This window comes from Dasypus novemcinctus, chromosome 9, assembly GCF_030445035.2.
Source record: "Dasypus novemcinctus isolate mDasNov1 chromosome 9, mDasNov1.1.hap2, whole genome shotgun sequence".
NCBI lineage: Eukaryota > Metazoa > Chordata > Mammalia > Cingulata > Dasypodidae > Dasypus > Dasypus novemcinctus.
Window position 1 is genome coordinate 74981222 of NC_080681.1, and position 23912 is coordinate 75005133.

The following is a 23912-nucleotide window of genomic DNA, read 5'->3' on the forward strand; positions in this document are numbered from 1 at the left end:
AAAACCCACTGACCTAAAAAGCTTATTTAAACCCAGATTAGACCCTGGATGGACTCAGGGTCTGTGTCAGGGCCTTGAAGTCTGTGTTGTTTGTAGATTCCCCAGACAACTCTGATGATGAGCCAGGTTTAAGAAACACCTTTTCGAGGAGCACGGGGTCTCGGGTGGCACTTCCTTACCTGCCCTCCTCCTCTCCTCTCCCCTGATCAGGCAATAGGCAAGAGAAGAGACTTTTCACTTCAAGAGCTTGGTCCTAAAAAGCAAGAGCAATCACATACCACCCTTAAAGCACAGCTCAGGCCACCAGCCATGCCTTGCTCCCACCCTAGGCTGCTGTGAGCATCCAAGAAGGGAGAGCCCAGACTTGGGTTTCCAGAACGAGCCCTGTAAACAAACAAAAACAAAAGCAAACAAACAAGAAAACAAGAAACAGAGACAGAAAAACAAATATTCTTTGGAATCAGACAGACTTGAGGTCAAAATCCTATTTTTTTGACTTACTACCTCTGTGGCCCTGGCAGGTTATTTGGTCTCCCTGAACCTCAGTTTCCCTGACTTTCTAATGAAAATAACGGCGCCTCCCAGGGCTATTGTAGGAGTTGAGTACAACAATGTATCTAAAATGCTTAGATAGTGCTCGGCCGAAAATGGGCCACGCTTAAGCTCGCTTTCTGGGCGTGGGCACATCTCAGGCTCCAGGCCTCTTTGTACTTGGATTTCCCTATCCGTGGGAACGCTTTTCGTGAAGCTAAGTAGCCACCCGCAGGGGCGGAGTCAGTGGAGGTTACTTAACGGAGATTACATTGTCCAGCTCCAGCGTTAGGTACGAACACGGAGCACGCTATCCCCACTCCTCAGCAACTCCCCCGGGCGGCGGGCACAAAGTGAACTCCCTGAAGAATTACTGTGGGAAAACCAGCCCTGTGGGAGCACGGTGGCAAGGGAGCAGAAGGCGCTGGCTGGGAAGGTCTGGGGTCAGCGCGTCTCTGGCTGGAGGCGCTCCCCGACCCTCCGCAGAAGCCGCGTCCTAGCGGCGCCGCGGATGCAGGCCGGCTCCCGCCCAGCCCGCCCCACGGCTCCAGCCCCGGGCGAGGGAGGAGCCGCAGCCCAGGTGGGGCGGGCGGGGTGCGTGGGCTCAGGTGTGCCCAGGGCTACGGGAAGTGATTGCTCCCTGCCCGGCAGGGGCAGAGGCAAGCGGACTCTTGGCCCCAGGATCCAGCTCTGGGAAGCTGGGTTTGTCTCCCAGAGTCTGTCTCAGAGGAAAGCCATGGAAGTGGTAAGGCTGGTCGGTGTGGTTCTGTCCGCTCTCTGTTTGTCCTTCTTTGTCGGGTTTAATTCCGTCCAACAGAGCCCAGTGGAAAGGGTGCGGTGCTCGTGCCTCCTGGCGAGCCGTATCAGTCCAGCTCAGCTGGCGATGGCCTTGCCCCCAGTCGGGTGGGAGAAGGGGTGTGTGTGCTTTGTCCCGAGCCACGTTGGAGGGGGCCAGGGCAAGAGGTTCTGAGCAATGGGGGCATGAGGCTGCCAGCTCTACTTCTTGGGGCTGGGTTTCAGATCCCTTCCCCTAGCCATTGTTTAAGTGCCTGCTGGCTTCTCTCTGTTGACTGGCCCTGGTGAACTGTGTCTGTGTTTATAATGATTAGTGGGGTTCGGGGTCAAGGCGCAGAGCTCCTAGCTGAGCAGACTGCAGTGCAGTGCTCTGTGGCTTGTGGCTGGAGGTTTGGGTTGTGCTCCTTCCTAGCAATGTGGCCTGGGACAAGTGTGTTCAACTCCCGCAGCCCCTGGTTTCTCACTTGTAAAACAGGATTACTACTGGAATGCTTAGTTGGTGAGATTAGTAGGGGGTGGTTGTTAAAATAGAGATGACATGTGAGAAAGTACAAAGCCAGGTGGAAGTCCCTTCCCCTTGGATGGCAGAGTTCTACTTGCATAGTTAGAGAATTTTCTGCCTGACTGACCACATCTTCCTTTTTCCTTCTCCAATTTCCCACTCCCCTCTACTCCCCACTTGAGTAAGTCAGTTGCTTTTCAAGAGGGGGAGTATTTTGCTTCTATATCCCTTTTCTTACACATTTGGAGTCAAGTCCTTTTCTCCTCTGAAGGATCTGGCTTTGGGAGTTTGGTTTTAAATTGAGACAGAGGACCCATTTCAGCTGCCGCCAGTCAGGAAAAGCTCCCCCATTTCACATATTCTCTTTCTCTGCTGCAGATCATTCCGTACACCTAGCCAAGTTTTGAGAAATGGTGAAGGACACTGTGGTACTGCTTGCATCTTTCCTCTTCTTAATTCTTCCTCTCTCTACATTGCTGTTTAGCAACTTTTGAGAAGCTCTTCCCTGATGGAAAAATGTCAGGATGAATAGACTTAGTGCGGTTGCAAGAAAAGGAAACTGACATATATTTTGACCCTCTGATATGCCAGGATCTGTACTGACATTCATTATTTCATTTAATCTACGTGGCAACACTATAAAGTCAATGTCATTTGCCCCATTTCTCATAGGTAGGGAAACTGATGGTTAAAATGTTGTCCTTTGCTCAATACCACAGAGCTGATAATTAGTAGAGCTGGAAAATGATCTTAGAATTGCCAAGAACAAATACTGAGTACCAACTACAAGGCAGACACTGCTAGCAATGATCATAACTGAAAACAGGTAACATGTTAGGCAATTTAGAGGATAGTGTACAAAAGAGTATGTTAGCTAATAAATTTTTTATGGGCTAAGCAAATGTAATTATGCAAATTTCCTGCTCAGGGAGGGGAGAAAAGATCAAAAGCAAAATATGGGTGATTTCTAAATTTACAGGAAGGACTTTGCTTTATTTTTTAAAAATAAGTTAAAAAAAATTTATTCTTTATTTATTTATTGAACCACCTGATTTCTGTTGTCAAGATCTTTTTCAGGCGCAGTGTATTCAGCCGTGAATCAAACAGACAAAAGTATCTACCTTCCTAAAAATTATATTTTAGTGGGGAAGACAACTATACTTATAGTAGGTAAAATGGCAATAAGTGCAATGTACAAACACAAAGCAGAGTAGGGTATATGATGACAAGTTGGTGGGAGAGGTCTTATTTTAAATGGAGTAGTTTCAATGAAGGTGTTAATGTAGGGTGGCATTTGAGCAGAGACTTGAAGGAGGTGAGAGAGTTGGCCATGTGGATCTCTTAGGAAGAACATTCTACAAAGAGAGAATAGCACATACAAAGTCCCTGAGGCAAAAGTATGTCTGGTATGTTCGGAGCAGCAGAATGGCCTGAATGGCTGGAGAAGAGGAAGCAAGGGTGAGATTGGTTACAGATGAAGTCAGAGAGGTAGTGGTGTCAGGTCATATAGTACTCTGGAGGACATCAGGCCCCACAAGTTGTGAGCTAAGGAATCAAATTTACATTTTTTATTTCTGTAAGCTCAGTGGTAATGGCCTCCATTTCATTTATAATTTTTGTAATTTGTGCCCTCTCTCTTTTTCTTTTGTTAACCTAGCTAAAGTTTTGTCAGTTTTACTGATCTTTTCAAACCACTAACTTTTGGTTTTGTTGATTTACTCTACTGTTTTTCTACTCTCTGTTTCATTTATCTCCACTATAATCCTTATTATTTCCTTCCTTCTACTCACCATGGGTTTTGTTTGTTCTATCTTTTCTAGTTTCTTCAGGCATGTGGTTAAATTAATGATTTGAAATCTTTGTTCTTTTTTAATATAAGGATTTACAGCTATAAATTTTTTCTCTAAGCACTCCCTTTGCTGCAAAGTTTTGGTATGTTGTGAATTTGTTTTCATTTGCCTTGTGATTTTTCCTAATTTTCCTTTTGATTTCTTATTTGACCTATTAGTTGTTTGAGTATATTGCTTACTTTCCACTTATTTGTGAATTTTCTAGTTCTCCTTCCTTTGTTGATTTCTCCTTTTAGTCCATTGTGGTAAGAGAAGATACTTTGATTTCAATCTTTTTAAATCTATTGAGAATTCTGTGACCTAATTCTGTGACCTAAATTTTCTAGGATAGAAAATTATCCATGTTCATTTGAGAAGAATGTGTATTCTGCTGTTGTTGGATGAAGTGCTCTACCTGTCCATTAGATCTAGTTGGTTTATACAATTGTTTAAGACCTCAATTTCTTTATTGATCATATGTTTAGATTTTCTATTAATTATTGAAAACAGTGTATTGAGGTCTCTTACTATCTATTTCAGCATTCATATCTGTCAGTGGCTGTGTCATATAGTTGAAGCTTTGTTACTAGGTACATATATGTTTATAATTATCCTCTTGGTGAATTTACCCTTTTGTCAATATATAGTTTCCTTCTTTGTCCCTTTTGACTTAAAGTCAAATTTGTCTGACAGTACAGCCACCCCTGCTTTATTTCAGTTACTATTTGTATAGAACATTTTTCTCTATCTTTTCAATTTCAATCTACATGTGTCTTTGAATTAAAGGTGTGTTTCTCATAAATAGCATATAGTTCAATCATGCTTTTTTATTTATTATTTCAATCCCTGCCTTTTAACTTGAGAATTTAATCCACTTACATTGAAAACAACTACTAATAATGCAGTAGTTATTTCAGCATTTTACTATTTGGTTTTTGTAAGTCTTATAACTTTTTTGCCCCTTGATTCTTCTAATAATGTCTTCTTTTATATTTAGTTGATCTTTTGTCTTCTTTTATATTTAGTTGATCTTTTGTAATGTACCCTTTAGAATTTCTTCTTTGTCTAACTTTAAGATGTTTTTGTGTTACCATGGGGCTTAAATTTAGCATCCTAGGGGGCGGACTTGGCCCAGTAGTTAGGGCATCCATCTACCATATGGAGGTCTGCGGTTCAAACCTCGGGCCTCCTTGACCTGTGTGGAGCTGGCCTATGTGCAGTGCTGATGCGCGCAAGGAGTGCCATGCAGGGGTGTCCCCCGCGTAGGGGAGCCCCACGCACAGGAGAGCACCCCGTAAGGAGAGCTAAGGAGAGCCGCCCAGTGCAAAAGAAAGTGCAGTCTGCCCAGGAATGGCGCTGTACACATGGAGAGCTGACACAACAAGATGGCGCAACAAAAAGAAACACAGATTCCTGGTGCCGCTGACAACAACAGAAGCGGACAAAGAAGACAACACAGCAAATAGACACAGAAAACAGACAACTGGGGTGGGGTGGGGGGAAGGGGAGAGAAATTAAAAAAAAAAATTTAACATCCTAAAACTATAGCAATCTCATTTGATATGATACCAATTTAATTTCTATAGTATACGCAAACTATGTTCCTGTAACTTTCTGTACCCCCACCTTTATGTTCTTGTCACAAATTACATCTTTATATATTGTGTGTACAAAACCATAGATTTATCATTGTTTTTATGCATTTGCATTTTAGATCCTGTAAGAAGTAAAGTGTAGGTTTCCTGTATAGTTACCTTTTTCAGAGATCTTTATTTCTTCATGTGGCTTCAACCTTTTGTCTAGTGTTCTTTCTTTTCAACCTGATGTACTCCCTTTAGGATTTCTTGTAGGGCTGGTCTAGTGGTGATGAAGTCCCTCACCTATTGTTTATCTGAGAATGTTTTAATTTTTCCCTCAGTTTTGAAAGGCAGTTTTGCTGGATGTAGAATTCTTGCTTGGCATTTTTTTTTACTTTTAGCACTTTGAGTGTGTCATCCCACTGCCTTCTTGCCTCTGTGATTTCTGGTGTGAAATCAGCACTTAGTCTTATTGAGGCTCCCTTGTATATGACGAGTTGCTTCTCTCTTGTGGCTTTCCGGATTCATTCTTTGTCTCTGGCATTTGACAATTTGATTATGTCTCAGTGTGAGTTTGTTTGGGCTTGTTCTGTTGATTGAGCTTCTTGGATGCATATATTTTTATCTTTTGTCAAACTTGGGAACTTTTCAGACATTATTTCTTTGAGTATTCTTTCTGCCCCTTTCTCTCTCTCTTTTCCTTCTGGGACTCCCATAATGCCTATATTAGTATGTTGATGGTGTCCCACGGATCTCTCAGGTGCTATTTATTTTCCTTCATTCTTTATAATTTTTGCTTCTCTGTCTAAATAATTTCAGTTGTCTTATCTTCAGGTTCATTGTTTTTGTCTTTTGCCAGCACTAATTTGTTGTTGAACCCCTCTAGGGAATTTTTATTTCTGTTTATGCAGTCTTCAGTTCTGGTTGATTTTTTTTTTATGATGCATATTTCTTTATTAATTTTCTCTTTTTTTTCAACTGTTGTTTTCCTGATTTCTGTTAGTTCTTTGTACATATTTTCCTTTAGTTTTTTGAGCATATTTAGGACATTTATTTCTAAAGTCTTTCTCTGGTATATCCAAGATCTGGTCCTCCTTTTGGATGGTTTCTAAAGGTATATCTTGCACCTTTGCATGGGTCATTGTTTCCTGTTTCTTTGCATGCCTTATAATCGTTTGTTGCATGTATACTTGACATTTTGATATTTTAATGTGTTATCTCTGAAACTTGGTCACTGAGGCATCTGTTCCTTAGCTTGAATTCAGCTAGTGTTATGCCAGAGATGCCCTTGAATGCCAGGAGCTAACAGAAGGGAAGGAAGGAAGGGACAAAAGCTAGAAGGAAAGAAGGAAGAAAAGAAGGAAGTAATGATCTTTCCCAGTCTTTGTATACTGGCTTCTATGAATGCTATCCTTCAGAGCTTAGCCTGACTAACAGTGAGTTTAAAGAAGAGCCTAAGGTGGAAGTGTAGGGTGCTCCTTTATCTTCTCTGAACATGAAGCTTGTTTTGGGCATGTGCACATGATCCGAGAATTCTTTTGTTTACATGGATCCAAATATCACTTTTCCCCTAGGAAATAGTGTTTCCTCCTGAGCCTGAGTGCTACACTGTATGTCCTTTAGCCAGCAATCCCCAGGCAGCTTTGACTTGACTGTTTTCCCACAGTATTCTAACTGCTTTGCAAGGCACTTCCATGCACAAGGCAAATTGTTGGATGGGAAGCCTATGACTAGCATCCCGGTTCAGTCTTTCTTACTATCAGCAGACAGACTGGGATAGACATACATTCACCCTAGTATGTTGTATAGTGGTTTCTCTGTTCCCTTTGGAACCAGTATGAGGGATCCCCACAGGAGTGCAGGCTGGCTCCACACCGAGCTGGGAAGTGCATGGGGGAAGGGCCAACAAGTGTGCTATTAGGTTTTCTTACCATTTTAAAATTGCTTTTTTTCTTGATTGAGTGGTTTCCCTGTTCCTGCAACCCTTGAACTGTTTTCTGAAGCTTGGAGAAAGATGGTTCTGCCAATTTTTGCTTCTTGTTTAAAACCTCTATAGGGGATAGAACCTGGAGCATCTTATTCTATTATTTTGGTGATGTCACTAGTCTAACTTTCATTTTAAAAGGCTCATCTGGCTAGTGTGTTGAAAAAAAATATGATTGGGGAGCAAGAACAGAAGTTAGGTGACCAGTTGGTTAATATTAAAATAATCTAAGCTGGAAAAATGGATCGGACCATTGTCTTAGCTGTAAAGTGACCACAGGTAGTCAGATTCAGGATATACAGAAGGCAGAGTCAAAAGGATTTATTGATGGATTGGATGTTAAATGTGAAAAAAAAAAAAAAGAGGAATCATTGATGACTCTACAATGTGAATTCTGAGCACAGAGAGAATTAGACTTGATGTTTACTGAGATGACTTAAGAGTTAAAGTGGAGGAGGTTTGGAAGGAGATCAGAGCCAGTTTTAGATACAATAAGTTTGAGGGGCTGAATAGGTAATGGAATATTGGAGTTCAAAGTTCAAAGAGAGGTTCAGACAAGAGGCAAATTAAGATATCTGCATTATCTAGGATAGTGTTAGGCACAAGGTGGGTTTTAGTATGGTGGTTTAAAAACTTGGCTCTGCATTCTCTGACACTCCTCCCCTTGAGAGGCAAGATCTATGTTCCTTTCCTTTGAATCTGGGCAGGATCATGACCGCTTTGACCAATAGACTGTAGCACATGCGATGCTATGTGACTTTGGAGGCCAGATCATAAAAGGCCATGCAGCTTCTACCTCATTTGTAAGAATACTCACCCTTGCAGTCCTGAGTCCTAAAAGTTCTGGTTGAAAGTTCCAGCTGAGCCTAGTCTTGTAGCTATGCCTACAGGCTAAATACCAGCCCATTCACCAGCAAAATATTACCACATTGACTTCTGCCAACACCATGCAAAACAGAAGAGTTATCCAGCTAGGCTTTATCTAAATTCCTCTTCCAAAAAATTGTGAAATATGGAAGAATAGTTACTGTTTTCAGCCACTCAGCTTTGGGGTCATTTGTTTTGCATCAAAATAATTTTGTATATGAAATAGATAGCCTTCATTCATTTATTTATAAAAACAGCATTCTTCACTATAGATATGTCTCAAAGCAATTCTATAAAGATATTTCATTATATGGTTTAGACATCCAAACAGAGAGATTGATGTGTTTTTCTAAATCAAACAGTGAAATTAGAGCCCAGTTCCTCCCTTCAGCTAGGTAAGTGTTCATTTAGTCACACAGTCTTGGCAAGAGAGAATCATTGCATTTTTGAGCTAGAAGAGCTGGTCATTTGGGGGAGCTTACAAAATGGTACTTGAATTCTTGGTGAATGAGCTTTGGAGTTGTATTTCAAAGAACCTAGGTTAGAGTTTACCTCTGCCTCTTACTGGTTGAGTGACCCCAGCAAGTCATTGAATTATAAAATGTAGGAGTTGAGATATTTCTCAATGATCAACCAGTCTACCAAGCACCATTTTACTGATGGGGAGACTTGAGGCTCAGAGAGGGAGAGTAGCAACACATTTTGTAACTAGCACTCCATAAAAGTTCTTGTTAATTTTGCTAGTCAACTCTGAGTCAGAAGATATGATCTCTAGACCCTATTCTTTCATTATGTGATATTTACAAAGCATTTTTTAATGTGCCAGACCCAATCTTAGATGCAAGTAATATAGACATAAATAAGGCTGAGTTTGCCTTTGAGTTGCTCACAGTTTAGCAGGAACAAGAGTTAAGAAAATAGTCAAATTATTAAAAGTAAAATGATGAAGAAAGACACATGCTTCAATGAGAGCACTGAAAATAGGAGCTTAACCCAGGGTGAGGGTTCATCCTGGGTTCATTAGAGGAAGTAGTATCTGAGCTGAATATCAACGTAAGAGTAAGCAGCATTTCATTAGGGAAGGGGCGGGGAGGGCATCCCAGTCAGAGGGGACAATATGAGCAAAGGAGCAGAAGTGAGCAATATGAGGTGAGAGTTGAGGATAGTCCTGCAGCTAGTTGTTGCTGGAGCAGAAAATTTTAAAAACCAAAATGGCCAGAATTGAATTCCAAGAGATAAGTAGGGGCTATTGAGAGGCCCTGAAGACTTTTTCCTGTGGGCCAAGGAATTCACTGAGGAGCTTCACCTTTAAAATGGGGAGGTTGGGCAACATGTCACCTGAAAATCTTCTCATGCTAGGGCTGAGGGACTTTCCTAAGGTCACATGGGGCTTGCTTTTGACAGAGCCTATGAAATACCCCTTAACCAGCCTTCAAGAGCAATTTAAGAGGTTTTTCCTAAATAACCTGATTTTTAAAGAATAAGTCACAAAATAGGGTAACATCTATAAGACATGTGAATGATAAGGATCCTTACTGTAAAGATGCTTTTTTGTTAACTAGCTTGTTCTTGGGAGAGTGGTACATGCTGGAATTTCATATCAGATTGTCAGGGGAGAGGCTTCTTGATAGTTCCAGCAGAATTTATGAGAAGGGGAAAGAAAAGATCTTCCAGTAGTTCACAAGTGCAAAAACTGGCCATCTTTGCCAAGAAACTCCTACAGAGTCCTCTTTGAACTGTGTTCTTAAGTCCTTCATGGTGAAAGAGTGAGTGATCCAAACAGCACTGACACGAGCATTTTTAGCCCATTGTTACCTTCCTATTGAGTCAAGCCTCCCTCTCTCCAAACTCCACACCATTGGAGAAATGGTTCTGATAGACACATCTGATCATGTCCATCCCCTGCTGAATCCCATTCAATGGCTCCCTACTGCCTATCAGGGACAGCCCACACCCCTTAGCCTGGCTGACAAGGACAAGGCACTCTGGTCCCTGCCCCACGTACTCCCACTCCAGCCTCCTCTCCCACTGCCCACTGTTGGGCACTGTTGTTTCCACAAGCATACTCTTCTCACCGGCATACTATCTACTTCATTTAAGACTGAGCTTGAAGGAAGCCTTCCCTGGCCCCTTGACTACAGATGGTCTTTCCTCACCTTGCCAGCCCCCAGGACTTTGAACAGATCCCAGGTCTGGACTGTGAGACCACAGAGAACAAGGACTATGTCTGCTCACAGAGGAAGCAAAGCCTATTACTTAAATGTATAGGCTGTGAAGCAGCCTGCCTGGCTTAAATTTCTGGTTCTGCTGTAAGTTAGTTGTTTGGCTTTGAGCAAATTACTTAACCTCTCTGTGTCCCAGTTACTTCATTTGTAAGGGGAAATAGTATCCACCTTTTAATGTTCTACTGAGATATAAATAAATTAATCCATGTAAAGAGTTTAGAGCAGCTCAATGATCTCAAAAGGCAGTAATTCTACAAAATAAAATAACAATAATTAACAGTAATAAGTAGACCTTGTTAACAAATTAAAATTTTCATGAACATTCTGTGTACTGCCCTTCTCTCATCATTCCTGTGGATGTTTTGTACCATGTTACTATTATGAGTTACCCCCAAAACTACAACTGTGCTTAGCTCTGCAGAGGAGAAATTTGAGAAGTGTTTATTACCATAAAGCATTGGAAACAGAGGAAATTATCTCGGGGACCACAGTCAGTATTCCTCTCTAATCACTGACCTCATTGGACTTAATTTTTCATGTCTGTGAAATCTAAAATAGCCAGAGCCCTGGGGTGAGTGTTAAAGATCAATCAAAATAATGCAATATTTTGTTAGGATGTATTAAATACAGAGGAGTTACAAATAATGTGTTTCAGAAATAATAATTAAGCAATTTTGTGTCTTAATACTGGAAGAAGAGTTAAACTTTTACTTATTACTATTAACTATTATTATTATTGCTCTCATCTTCCCCATTTTAGAGAAGGGCAGAATCAGGATTCAAAATCAGATCTGTTTGACTCCATAGTCCCCATTCCTAACCACAGGTGTTTAATGTGCCAAAGGGCTGCTGATGCAACACACCAGAAATGGGTTGGCTTTTTTTATAAAGGGGATTTATTTGGGGTAAAAAGCTCACAGTTCTGTGTCTGTGAAATGTCCAAATCAAGGTACCATCAGAAGTGCTTTCTCACCAAAATCAGCTGCCACATGGTGAAGCAAGATGGCCACCAATCTCTGCTGTGGTCTTTGCCTTCCCCTCCAGAATCTACATCTCCCAGAGCTCAGCTGAGGGCAGCCAGGCATAGGGCTTGTCTCTTTCTAGACCTCCCTCTAACAGTCTTAGCTGCTTCACTTTTTTCTTGAGTTCTATGGCAAGCTATCAGGCATATGACTCATCTCTCCCTGGGCCTCAGTTCTTTGAGGGTTTCTCTCCTTGCAAGTCAGCTGTGGGCAAAAACATAGTCCTTTTTCCCATTATGCAGGATCAGGTATGGTGGCTCCCTTTATCTGTGTGTGTGTCTCCCTTTTTAATCAGATCCAGCAAGAGGGTGGAGACTCAACCTGAACCACTCCTCACTTATGTAGTCCAATCAAAAGCCCTAAAGCAATCTTATCAAGTAATCTAATCAAAGTACCCTTAGTTGAATTTAATGCAATCAAAGAGTGCCACATCCAGAGGAATAGATTAGTTTAAGAGCATAATCCTTTTCTTTTGGGATTCATAAAATAACTTCAAACTGTTATAATTGTTTTGGTTCCTTCTTATCATGATAATAGTGAATGGTATTTTGGACAGTGCCTTTATTTAAAAAATAAATCAGAAGTCCTGTTTTTGAGTCTGAGTCTGTCATCTACTTGCCATGTGGCCTTGAGCAAGTTACTTATCTTCTTGGAACTTCAGTTTTATTTTCTCTGTGTCTAATAATACCTCTTTGATAATATGGCACATAAGGATTAATTAGGATATTGTATTTGAAAGTACTATGCAAATAATTAAATCTGAGACAGATATTCATAGTTGTTGATATAGTCAGAATTCCCTAAACCAAAATTTGTACCAGAACTGATAGAATGCAAACTACTTTCCACGCACCTAACCACCGTCTTTGGTGAACTGTCCCAAAAATCAGTATAATAGTTTGCTAGGGCTGCTGTACCAAAGTAGCACCACAAACTGGAGACTTAAAACAGCAAATTTATTGTCTCACAGTTCTGGAGGCTAGAAGTTCAAAATTAAGGTGTCAGAAGAGCTGTGCTTCCTCTTAGACCTATAGGAGAGAATTCTTCCTTGCCTTCTCTAGTTTCTTGTGATTTACCTATAATCTGTATCATTCTCTGCATAAGTGGTAACATGGCATGCTCCCCTCATCTGTGCCCAAATTTCCTCTTCTTATAAGAACACCAGTTCTATTGGATTAGGGACTATCCTAGTCTGAGACACTGTCGGTTAGGATCTTAACACAACTATGTAGGGAAGACACACTTCAACCCACCAAAATAAAAATCAGTGTGTAATCTAAGGCCAAAAAAAAAAAGGAAAAAAAGAAAAAAGAAAACTAGAATCATAGTTGGGGAAATTTTTAAAAAATTTGACATAGATATGCAAAAACAAACCAAAAATGTTGCTTAAACTTTTAAAGGATTAACAATAAAGAGACACTTCTACCCCCTTTAAAAAAAATTGCCCCAAAATCTCCTCTGTTTCCATTTTTCTTGACAGTGCTGTTTTCAAGTATTGATAGCAGAGCTTTTTCTTTGGGTTGTAGTAAGGAAGAAAGAGCTCTGAATTGGGAGTCTGGAGACCTCTGTCTGAATTTGGTGTCTGCCACTCATGCTGTGTCTTTCACCTCCATGTGGGCCTCAGTCTCCTCATGTTCAAACCAGGATTTTCAGATGGCAAATCTGAAAAATATCCAGGCAATTTTAGTCTAATGGACTAGTAACTTTTTAGCTGGGTGGACACCTTAGAAAAAATTGGTATAGATTTTTCTGCCTCGTTTGTGATATCCATATGTAGGCAAGAGACCCTAATGCCCAGTTTTTTACTTCTCAGAAATAAATGAATTACCAGTAGATGTCCCTGAGAATACTTCGATGTCAAAATTCAGGACTTCTAATCAGCTCTGTTCTCTTAATTCCCCTCAGTGCCTGCCACAGTGCCTCGCTTAGTGGCTATTTTGTTGAACCTAATGTCCAGAAGGAAGAAAGATAATATTTATGGAGTACTCACCTGTGCTAGTCCCTATAACTAGATGCATTATTTCATTTAAACCTTACAGCAGCCTTCTAAGAGAGATATTATCCACATTTTACAACCAAGAAAACTAAGGGTCATTGGGTGAAGTGATTATGTCTAAGTTCTCATGATTTTAAAGCCATTGAAACCAAGCTTTTAGCCAGATGTATTACTTGAAGCTATTAGATACTCAGCATTGATTGCATAGTATATTGATTAGTAATATGTGACTATTGAACTACTTTTTTTAGTTCATTAGTCAGAGATGTATAAGGAAACATGGAGACATTAAATTATAAGTTGTAACAAATTCTATTTGGTCCTCCAAGTATAAGGGCAAAGACCAGTGAAGAAGGATGGTCCAACGATGGGCCCTTGATACTGATGAGTATGCTTATGAGCCTGTGTACTTGAAATTTCAACTAGGCATAGAGCTGCAGGGTGCCTAAGAGTTACTTCCTGAAAACCTCCATGTTGTTCAAATGTGGCCACCCTCTAAGCCAAACTCAGCATGTAAATGCATTACCCTCCCCCCAGCATGGGACATGACTCCCTGGGATGAGCCTCCCTGGTGCTGAGGGATTACTACCAAGCACCAGCTGGTGATACAATTAGAAAAACACCTTGACTAAAAAGGGGAAATGGTAAAGACAAATGAGTTTATATGGCTAAGAGACTTCAGTATGAGTCAGGAGGTCATCAGAGAGGTCGTGCTTATGCACATCTCAGCAGAATCTCAGAGGCAGCCAAAGTAGATACAACCCCAGGTAGTGGTGCTCATGAAGACTACGGAGACAGATCCTGTGGTCATGACAGATGGCTCTGGAATTCAGTGCCTTGCCAGTGGGACCTACTTTATAATTTATGCTCCTGTGTGTGATGGAGTTGGACTCAGATGTGACCTCTCTACACATCCCTCGTCTATAACTTTACTGAACCTGTGCTTGGTGCTGGGGTTGGTGTATGCTCAGGAGACTTGAATCTCTGGACTGTCTATGGGGCACCTGGGCCCTGAGCCTCAGCAGAATTGCAATGCCTACTCTCTGGTTCATTGGATTTACCCAGATCAGCTAACAGGGAGATAAAGATGGTCAACCACCACACCAGGGAACCAAGAGAATCTACAGCTGCAAGCAGGAGAATTCTATCTATTAGCCATGTGGGATCTAAGCCCCCTCTTGATTTAGAGGTGGAGTGGACATCGCCATCCCAAGGTCCTCAGGATGGAGGAATAAAATATGGATTAGAGTGGACTTACTGGTATTCTACTATAGAATTATTGTGACTCTAGAAATGGAACAAAGTATAACATTGATGTGGAGACAGTGGCCATAGGAGTTGCTGAAGGCAGGAAGAGGGAAAAAGAGGTGTGATATTGGGGCATTATTGTGGCTTGGAGTTGTCATCAGTGATATTTCAGGGACAGATGCAGGACATTATATATCCTGCTATAACCCACTGAATGGACTGGGAGAGAGTATAGACTACAACATAAACTATAATCCATGTTGTGTAGCAATGCTCCAAAGTGTACTCATCAAATGCAATGAATGTACCACACTAAGAAAAAAAAATTCTATTTGAAGGGAGCAGATGTGACTAACGCGGTTAAGTGCCTGCCTCCTACACGGAAGGTCTTGGGTTCATTTCCCAGTACCTCCTGAAAAAACAAAAACAAGCAAAAAAAGGAAAAAGAAAACCAACTCAGGGAAGCTGATATGGCTCAGTGGTTGAGTGCTGGTTTCCCACAAAAAAAGTCCCAGGTTGTTCTCCAGCCTCTGGTACCAGAATAAAAAAAATTCTATTTGGAGTAAAGCAGAATGTTTACCAATACATTTAAAAAAAAAAATCACTAATCCTCTTAACCTCCCTATGAGTTGGGAATTCTCCTTTGAGTTCAGGTATAAAGTCTTAGAATGTTAGGACCCAAAGTGGTAACTGAAGATGCTCTGGTACAACTTATCTTTTTTATAGATGAAGTCTTGCCCAAAGTTACATAAACTGTCAGTGTCAGGTCCAAGATTGGTTATCAAAACAATGCTTTTCCTACCTTTCTGGGTGGGGAAACCAAACCAGAGGAAGACATTTCATCTAAATTTTTGAACCACTTTAATAAAATATACTCATTGTCATTCCAACTTTCCAGATGGAAAGACTGTGGTTAGGGAACTTCCTAAGAGGAGGACCTTGAGCTTGAGTTGAATCTCTGGGGCCCTTGCACACCCCCTAACATGTACTGTATGTCTTCCTTTGGGTGGATAAAATGCTTTCTCACTCAGCATACGAGGGAGCTGGTAAAAGGAAGCAATAAAGTCATCTTTGCTGGGAACATGGAAAGGCAATAATTGGGATCCCTTCTCATTGGAGAACGCAAGGAGTGTGGGAAACATTCCCAACAGTTTGTCCAGAAGTTAAATATAGCTTCTTTGTGACACTAAAGCTAATATAAATCTCTTAGCATTGCTAAAGATATGGAAACTTTATATACTAAGGATAAACACCTTCACCTGTTGGTAATTTTAAGGACTTAGAAAGTATTCAAAGAGTTGCTTCTAATTTTGAAACAATTTTTTAGATGGAGGATGTTGCCAGGCTGTTTTTCTCCTGGGAGATTTATTATTGTTTTTCATTATGAATGCATGCTGTAAAGAGTTGTCGTTTCCGAAAGAGAGACTTGGGAAACAGTAGGAATGTTTTAACCATGTCATTTTCCCAAGGAGTTGTACATGGTCAAAACTGCTTTTGCTTTTTCAAGCAGAGACTCAGAAGCAAGTTGTGTCCTTGGGTTTCATGGAGTTGGTATATTGGAATGCCTTTCCCTTTTCAGCAGATTCTACTTCAACAACCCAAATTCATGCCATATTCTAGAGTTTCTGAGCTAGAGGAACCCTTAGAGAATGTGTCCTTTAAACCTCCAGCTTCTGGATTTGAATTCCAGTGCCACCACCTACTGCCTGTGTGAACTTGGGCAAGTTATTCAACCACTTTGGGTCTCTCAATGGGGCTAATGACAGCCCAACCCTGTAGGTGCTATGAGTAAACACATATAAAGACTTAGAAATTATGTCTGACATATGTAAGAGCTTAGTAAGTGTTAGCTACTGCTGTTGTTACTGCTAATAATAGTAATGATATTGACCAAAAGGCATTCACAGTCTCCTGGGAAACAGAAAAATAGATATTCATTCAGAATGAAGTATGGTAAATACATTGATAAACATATGGGGTATTAAGGATCATGGAAAGGGGCTTATATCTGAGACAGAAAGGAGTAAAGAGATAATCCTAGAAAACTTTAAGCTGAAATCTAAAGAAAGCCTTCACTCAAGAGGGAAACAGGAGCAGATAGAGCCCAAGGTTATCATGGCTGTGCTAGTAACAGTTGTACCATTTAGAATGATTAAAAATGCAGACTCTGCAGTCAGGCCATCTGGATACAAATCCCTGCTTTGTTGTGGCCTTGGAAAAAATACTTAAGCATCTATGTGCCTCAGTTTCTTTACATGTAAAATGATAATTAAGTTCCTTACCCATAGGTTGTTTTTTTTTTTTCCTTTTTTTGGTAAAGATTAAATGAGTTAATAAATATAAAGCTCTTAGCATGCTACCTGGCACAAAGCTAAGCACTCAATACTGGCTATTATAATTATATATTTTTTCTTTCTAAATTTTCTGGATTAATACTGAATAGAATTTATAGAGGTGAAAGATCGCAGAGAAATATGTGGCAATGGTGAATGTGACTCTGGAGGAGTGAAATAAATACAGGAAAGGAAACTCATTATAAAAGAACACAAACTAGGAATAATAAAATCTGGGTTCTCATCTTAGCTCTGCGACCATGGGCAAATTGCTTGATATTTTTGAGGTTTAATCTCAACTGCAAAATGGAATTGATAATGCATTATCTGACTTCTTTCAGGATTGATATGAAGATCAAATGATATCTTCTATGAGGAAGTGTTTGTGAACATATAAATGTAAGGAAATTATGTTTGTAATGTAATTAATGAGGGTGTGAAGATTGTACTTCAACTCACTTCCACTCCATTACTTTAAATTTTGAAATATTTCTTCAAGTTGTCATTTAGTATAGAATTGATTAGATGCTTAAGGGACTCATAAGTGTGGGGAAGCAGACTTGGCCCAGTGGATAGGGCATCCATCTACCCCATGGGAGGTCCACAGTTCAAACCCCGGGCCTCCTTGACCCACGTGGAGCTGGCCCACGCGCAGTGCTGATGCATGCAAGGAGTGCCCTGCCATGCAGGGGTGTCCCTGCATAGGGAAGCCCCATGCGCAAGGTTGGGGTTGATAGATGGCAGCTCCATGTGACCTACTTTGCATCAGAGAAGAGAAGCAAGTCTGCACTGTTTGAGTACAGTTTTTAATCCACTTTGGGGGACATGGGGGCGGAGACCCTGCCACTGAAAATTCCTGTTCTGATAAGCATCTGAGCTGCTTGTCCTGGTTTTGGGTTTAAGGTCTGGCCGGGCCTTTTCTTTAGGCATAACATCTCCCCCAGGTTGTGGAATGGCACACAGTAGAAAAGGAGGTGGGATATTGGAAGGCTGCTAGAGGATGGTAACTTAGTGTGTATTCATGGTGTGTTCATGACTTCCCCAGAGAAGGAGATAGGGGTAGGTGAGGAGTGGGCAATGGCTGCTTAACAGGTGTCTGTGGTTTCCCTAACAAAACTGACAATTTTTCTATCTCCCTTCATTCATTTTGCCCTTCATTTCATTATACTTTACTCACATCTAGCCTATTTTCAGTTTCCCCATCTCTTCACCTGGCTAATTTCTCCTTATTCTCCAGATGTCAGCTTAACAGCCAATTCCTTGGAGAAGCCTTTCTAAACCACTTGCGTAGTACTGCATAGTAGAGATAGTTCTTGCTCACCAAACATTCCCCCCTGCTCTCCTAACATTTCCAAGCTGCTCTTATAATGGGATTGGTATCATTTGAAAAGTTGTAGCCAATGGGCTCTCCCAGGCACTTTAGTGAAGTATCACTAAGTATGAGTCTTGCCCTCTCACTTCCCCTGCCAGAGGATTGGAAGCATTTGTGGGGGCGGGGGGAAGCAGGGTTCAAAGTCAACAGCATAGCATCTCCTCACAGTCTTCTCTGATCTCTGATATCTCTTCTGATCTCTGAAATCTCTCTGATTTCCATCCTTATATCTTCTTCTATGACTTTGACCTTCTTGCCTTGCTTTTATAAGGACACCTGTTATTACATTTCTGTTTTAGTTTCCTAGGCTGCTTAAGGAAATACCATGAAATGGGTTGGATTAAACAGTGGGAATTTAATACCTTATGGTTTTGAAGCTAAAGAAAACCCAAATCAAGATGTCATCAAGGGAAGCAGGCTTGGCCCATTGGATAGGGTGTCCATCTACCACATGAGAGGTCTGTGGTTCAAACCCTGGGCCTCCTTGACCCGTGTGGAGCTGGCCCACGTGCAGTGCTGATGTGTGCAAGGAGTGCCGTGCCATGCATGGGTGCCCCCCGTGTAGGGTAGCCCCATACGCAAGGAGTGTGTCCCATAAGGAGAGCCGCCTAGCACGAAAGAAAGTGCAGCTTGCCCAAGAGTGGTGCCGCACACATGGAGAGCTGACACAGCAAGATGATGCAACAAAAAGATACACAGATTCCCGTGCCGTTGACAACAACAAAGGTGGACAAAAAGAAGAACATGCAGCAAATGGACACAGAGAACAGACAACAGAGCAGTGGGGGAGCGGGAGAGAGAAATAAATAAAATAAATCTTAAAAAAAAAAAAGAAAAAGATATCATCAGGGTGATGCTTTCTTCCTGAAGACTGGAGTTCCAGGCTGGCTGCTAGAGGTCCTTGGCTTATCTGTCACATGGGGCACATGGTGGTGTCTCCTGATCCTTCCCTTCCCTTTCAAGTTCCACTGATTTCAGCCTCTGATTACTCCCTCTGTGGCTTTCTCCTCTTTGTCTCAATTTCATTCTCTCATAAAGGACTCCAGGAATAGGATTAAGACCAACCATGATTTAGGTGGGCTACACTTTAACTAAAGTAACCTCAACTAAAGGTCTTACTTACAATGGGTTCACACCCACAAGAATGGATTAACTTTAAGAACATGCTTTTCTGGGGTACATATAGCTTTAAACCATCACAATTTCCCATCCAGATAATCTAGGATAATCTCCCCCATCTAAAGATCTTAACCACATCTACAAAGTCCCTTTTGTCATGTAAGGCAATACTTAAAATGTGAATAATTGTATTCTTCCTGTCTACCTCCCAAGGTTCTTATATCAAAAAATAAAATATGAGAACACTTTGAACAGGATAAAATGCAACACAGATTCAAGCATTATCTTTAAATATGTATACATGACCTAAATCTGACACAAAAGGATATTCCAAACAGAAAAAGCTTGGACTGGGTTTACCAAAGAGAAGGAACAATTAGCTCTAGTTTTCAGTGTCTAGCATAGCACCCACCACATGATGGTTATTCAAAAAATACACACTGAATCAATGAATGGATGAATGATTATGGAGTATTGAAAAAAAAAGGAGGGGGTAGCTTAATGCAGAACTCACTATAATGGTGCTTGAAGCTCTTTTCAAACTAAGCAATTCTCTAACCACATACCCACTGGCTCATAAACTCCTTGAGAAGAAGAAAGAGAATGTAGTTAATTCCGTATCCCCTGGAACCTTCCTTTTTCCTTCCCATACTCTTCACCCTAGTACTTGTCCAGGACACAGCCCACAGTCCACAATCCTCAGCAAAACCTATAAGGCCCCACATCTCTCCATGTGTGCAGTTCCACTCCTGGTGGGCTGCACTTTTTTCATGCAGAGCGGCTCTCCTTGCAGGGTGCACTCCTTGTGCTTGGGGCACCCCCACACAGGGATGCCCCTGCATGGCACGGCACTCCTTGTGCATGGCAGCTTTGCATGTGGGCCAGTTCACCACACGGGTCAGGAAGCCCTGAGTATTGAACCCTGGACCCTCCCAGAAAAGGGGCAGAAGAAATATTTGAAGAAATAATGATAGAAAGTTTCCCAACCCTATTGAAGGACATAGCTGTCCATGTCCAAGAAGCGTAGCATACTCCCATCTGAATAAATCCAAATGGACCAACTCTGAGACACATCCTAGTCAGAACGCCAAATGCCAAAGACAAAGAGACAATTCTAAGAACAGCAAGAGAAAAGTAATGCATAACATATAAGATATATCCAATAGGATTAAGAGCCAATTTCTCATCAGAAACCATGGAGGCAAGAAGACAATGGTTACAATATATTTAAGATACTGCAAGAGAAAAACTTCCAGCCAAGAATCTTATATCCAGCAAGAAAGCTTTCAAAAATGAGAGCAAGTTTAGAATATTCACAGATAAGCAGAAACTAAGAGAATTTGTAACCAAGAGACCAGCTTTGCAGGAAATACTAAAGGGTGTGCTACAGCTGAAAAGAAGACAGGAGACAGAGGCTTGGAAGAGAGTCTAAAAATGAGGATTACATCAGTAAAAGTAACTACAAGTGTCAAAAGAGTAGTGAAAATAAAATATAACAGATAAACCCAAATATTTAGGAATAAACCTAATCAGCAATTTAAGCACTTGTATTCAGAAGACTACAACTCATTGTTAAAAGAAATTTTAAAAAGACCTAAATAAGTGGAAGAACATTCCATGCTCATGGATTGGAAGACCAAATATCAATAAAGATGTCAATTCTATTCAAACTGATATACAAATTCAATGCAATCCTGAAGATAATTCTAGAAGCATTTTTAAAATAAATGGAAAACATGATTATCAAATTTACTTGAAAGGGTAAGGGGTCCCAAATAGCCAGAAACATCTTAAAAAGCAAAAGCAAAGTTGGAGGACTCTTACTTCCAGACTTTAAATAATATTACCTAGCTATAGTAGTAAAATAGCATGGTACTGGCATAAAGACAGACACATAGACCAATGGAACCAAACTGATGGTTCAGAAAGAGGCCCTCACATCTACAGTCAAGTGATTTTTGACTAGCCTGTCAAACCCACCCAACTCAGGCACAACAGTCCACTCCACAACTGAATATTCATAACCAAAAGAAGGGGAGAGGATCCCTATCTCATACCTTATACAAAAATTAACTCGAATCAAAAACCTAAATATAAAAGCAAGAACCATAAAGCTTCTAGAAGAAAATGTAAGAAAATATCTTCAAAATTTGGTGGTAGGTGGTGGATTCTTAAAGAATATAAGAGAAGGACTGAGATGGACTACTGATGTTTAATGTATGTAGAAGTTTTAATTAACTTTATTGTAAGAGTATGGAAATGTATAGAGTTGAGGATAACACATTATAGTGAGTAACAGTTGGTTTATAAATGGGAATGTGGCTGAAAAGGGTAGTCTAGGGATGTAAATGCCAATTGACAGAAAGCTAGAGAATAATCTAGCAACTGAATAGTACAGTAAACCCAGAGGTGAATGAGAATTGTGGTTGATAGCAGAGATGCAAGAGTCCTTTGTGAGCTAGAGCAGATGTACCTCACTATTGCAGGGTGGTGGGGAATGTGGAGAAGCATGGGAAAAATACAACTGCAGTTATTTATGGACTGTAATTAACAGTAATAAAGTAATAGTCATACATCTGTGTCAAAGATGTACTATGTTGATAATGGGGAAGTATGGAAAAAGTGTGCCAAATGTACACTATGGACCTGGTAATAACCTGATGATATTATCTCATAATCTGTATCAAATGTTCCACCATGGTGTTCTGTATTGACAGAGGGGTCTTGTATGAGAATTCTGCACATGTGCATGATTGTTTTGTAAGTTACAACTTCTGCTGTAAAGACATATTTAAAAAATAACAACAGGATATTTGGGGGGAAAAATACACCAAATAAAAGATAAGACCATAGTTATTAGTAAAATTTTGATGATATTCTTTCATAGTTTGTAAAAAATGTCTCACAAGAATGCAAGATATTGGTGGTGGGTTGATGTATGGGACTTCTATATGATGTTATACATGTTTGCTTGGTAAGTTCACAATTTTTAATATACACTTATTGTTTATGTATGTTCATGTATAAATGATATAATAATAACAATAGGGTGGGTTGGGGGAAAAATACACTAAATATAAGATACTTTGGTTAGTAGTATTATTTTGAGGATGCTCTTTAATCATTAGTTAAAAATGTTCCACAAGAATGCAAGGTATTGGTGGTAGGGTGAGGTATGAGAGCCCTGTATAAGGTTATATATGTTTGTTTTGTAAGTTCACAACTATTACTATACACTTATTGTTTATGTATGTTTGTGTATAAGTGATATACTTCAATAAAGTTTAAAAAAACACACAAAAAAATAGTTACTAGCCTAAGGAGAAAGAGGAAAATGTAAAAGACAAAAACAATGTAATGACCACTGCAGGTTAGAGAAGTGTAGGGGTTCTGGGAGCACAGGTAGTGATCATCTCTCACTGCATACCTGATAGAAGGCTTCCACAAGGAATTGCTCCTGAGTTGAGTCAAGCAAGATAATTATTTTGCAGATAATATATTAAGAAAACAGCATTACAGGCAGAGGATAAAATGTGTGCAAAAGCATTGGGGGTATTCTTTCCTTCAGTAATATTTACTGAGTGTTTTCTCTGCTCCAAGGAGTATTTTAGGAAATCTGATGGTGAATAAAAGACAGAAAGTACATCCATTATAATAGGATGAAGGAGAGGGAATAAAACTGGAGGCTTTGAGAACAATAAGAATTTAGAGAGAGGGATGAGAGGAAAATAAGCTGCTAATAATATACTTGTATTATGTTTTACAATTTATAATCCTTTTTCACATGTCTACAACATTACTTAATATATAATAGGCATCAGCTAGTTGTTGAATGAATAACTAAATGGTTGATCTCCGTTGACCTTTAGAGCAACCCACTGGCCTGTAAGTTTCATGAGGACAGAGAGCACAATGTCTGTGTGAGCACGACATGAATGGTGCCACTGGCTATGTGCAATTTGTTAACTGGGGTTCATGAGCGATACAAAGGAGGCACTGGATTAACATTTGTTGATAGAATAAGCTATTGAATGAAGAAGTCAAGAAGGAACACTAGAGATTACCATCACTCATCCACTTATTCAATCAATACCATTAGTTAAATCCATTTACAGGTAGGGAATGGATATAATGTGACTGCCTCAAAGTTCACGTCCAGTGAGTGGAAGAGCCAAAAGTGGAAATCAGGTCTCTCATAGTCAATGCTTTCCTACTACAGTTTCTCTTTAAATCCATCAGCTCATTGTTTCCTCCAGGGGACTAAGGAAGCTCCCTTCCTAAGAAACAACTGTACTGTAGAGTGTGTTGTTGGTTCCATACAGCTGGCAACTTCCCAAGGTGAAGGAAATTGTGAACTGGTGTTCACAATTTTGTTAGAGGTTGGTGTGTAACTAATTGCTGCTGCAAATCTTTCTCTTGAGACTCTTTGGCTTTGCTAGTTTTTTGAGTAAAGAAGTTCCAGAGGTTTAGTGAGTGGATTAGAAGAGTACATATTTGAAAGCACAAAGACTT

The 23912-nt window shown here is 40.4% G+C and overlaps 1 protein-coding gene across 3 annotated transcripts in view; it reads left to right on the plus strand.

Annotated features, from left to right (window-relative positions):
* The first annotated feature begins 1135 nt into the window (after positions 1-1135).
* The window catches only part of FYB2 (FYN binding protein 2), a 172756-nt gene continuing 149979 nt past the window's right edge, over positions 1136-23912 (plus strand). For all 3 annotated transcript variants that reach the window (XM_012527894.3, XM_058303512.1, XM_023590845.2), the window contains exon 1: positions 1136-1276. In XM_012527894.3, the coding sequence (XP_012383348.3) occupies positions 1268-1276 (9 nt within the window). In that variant the 5' untranslated portion in view covers positions 1136-1267. The remainder of the gene's footprint in view (positions 1277-23912) is intronic.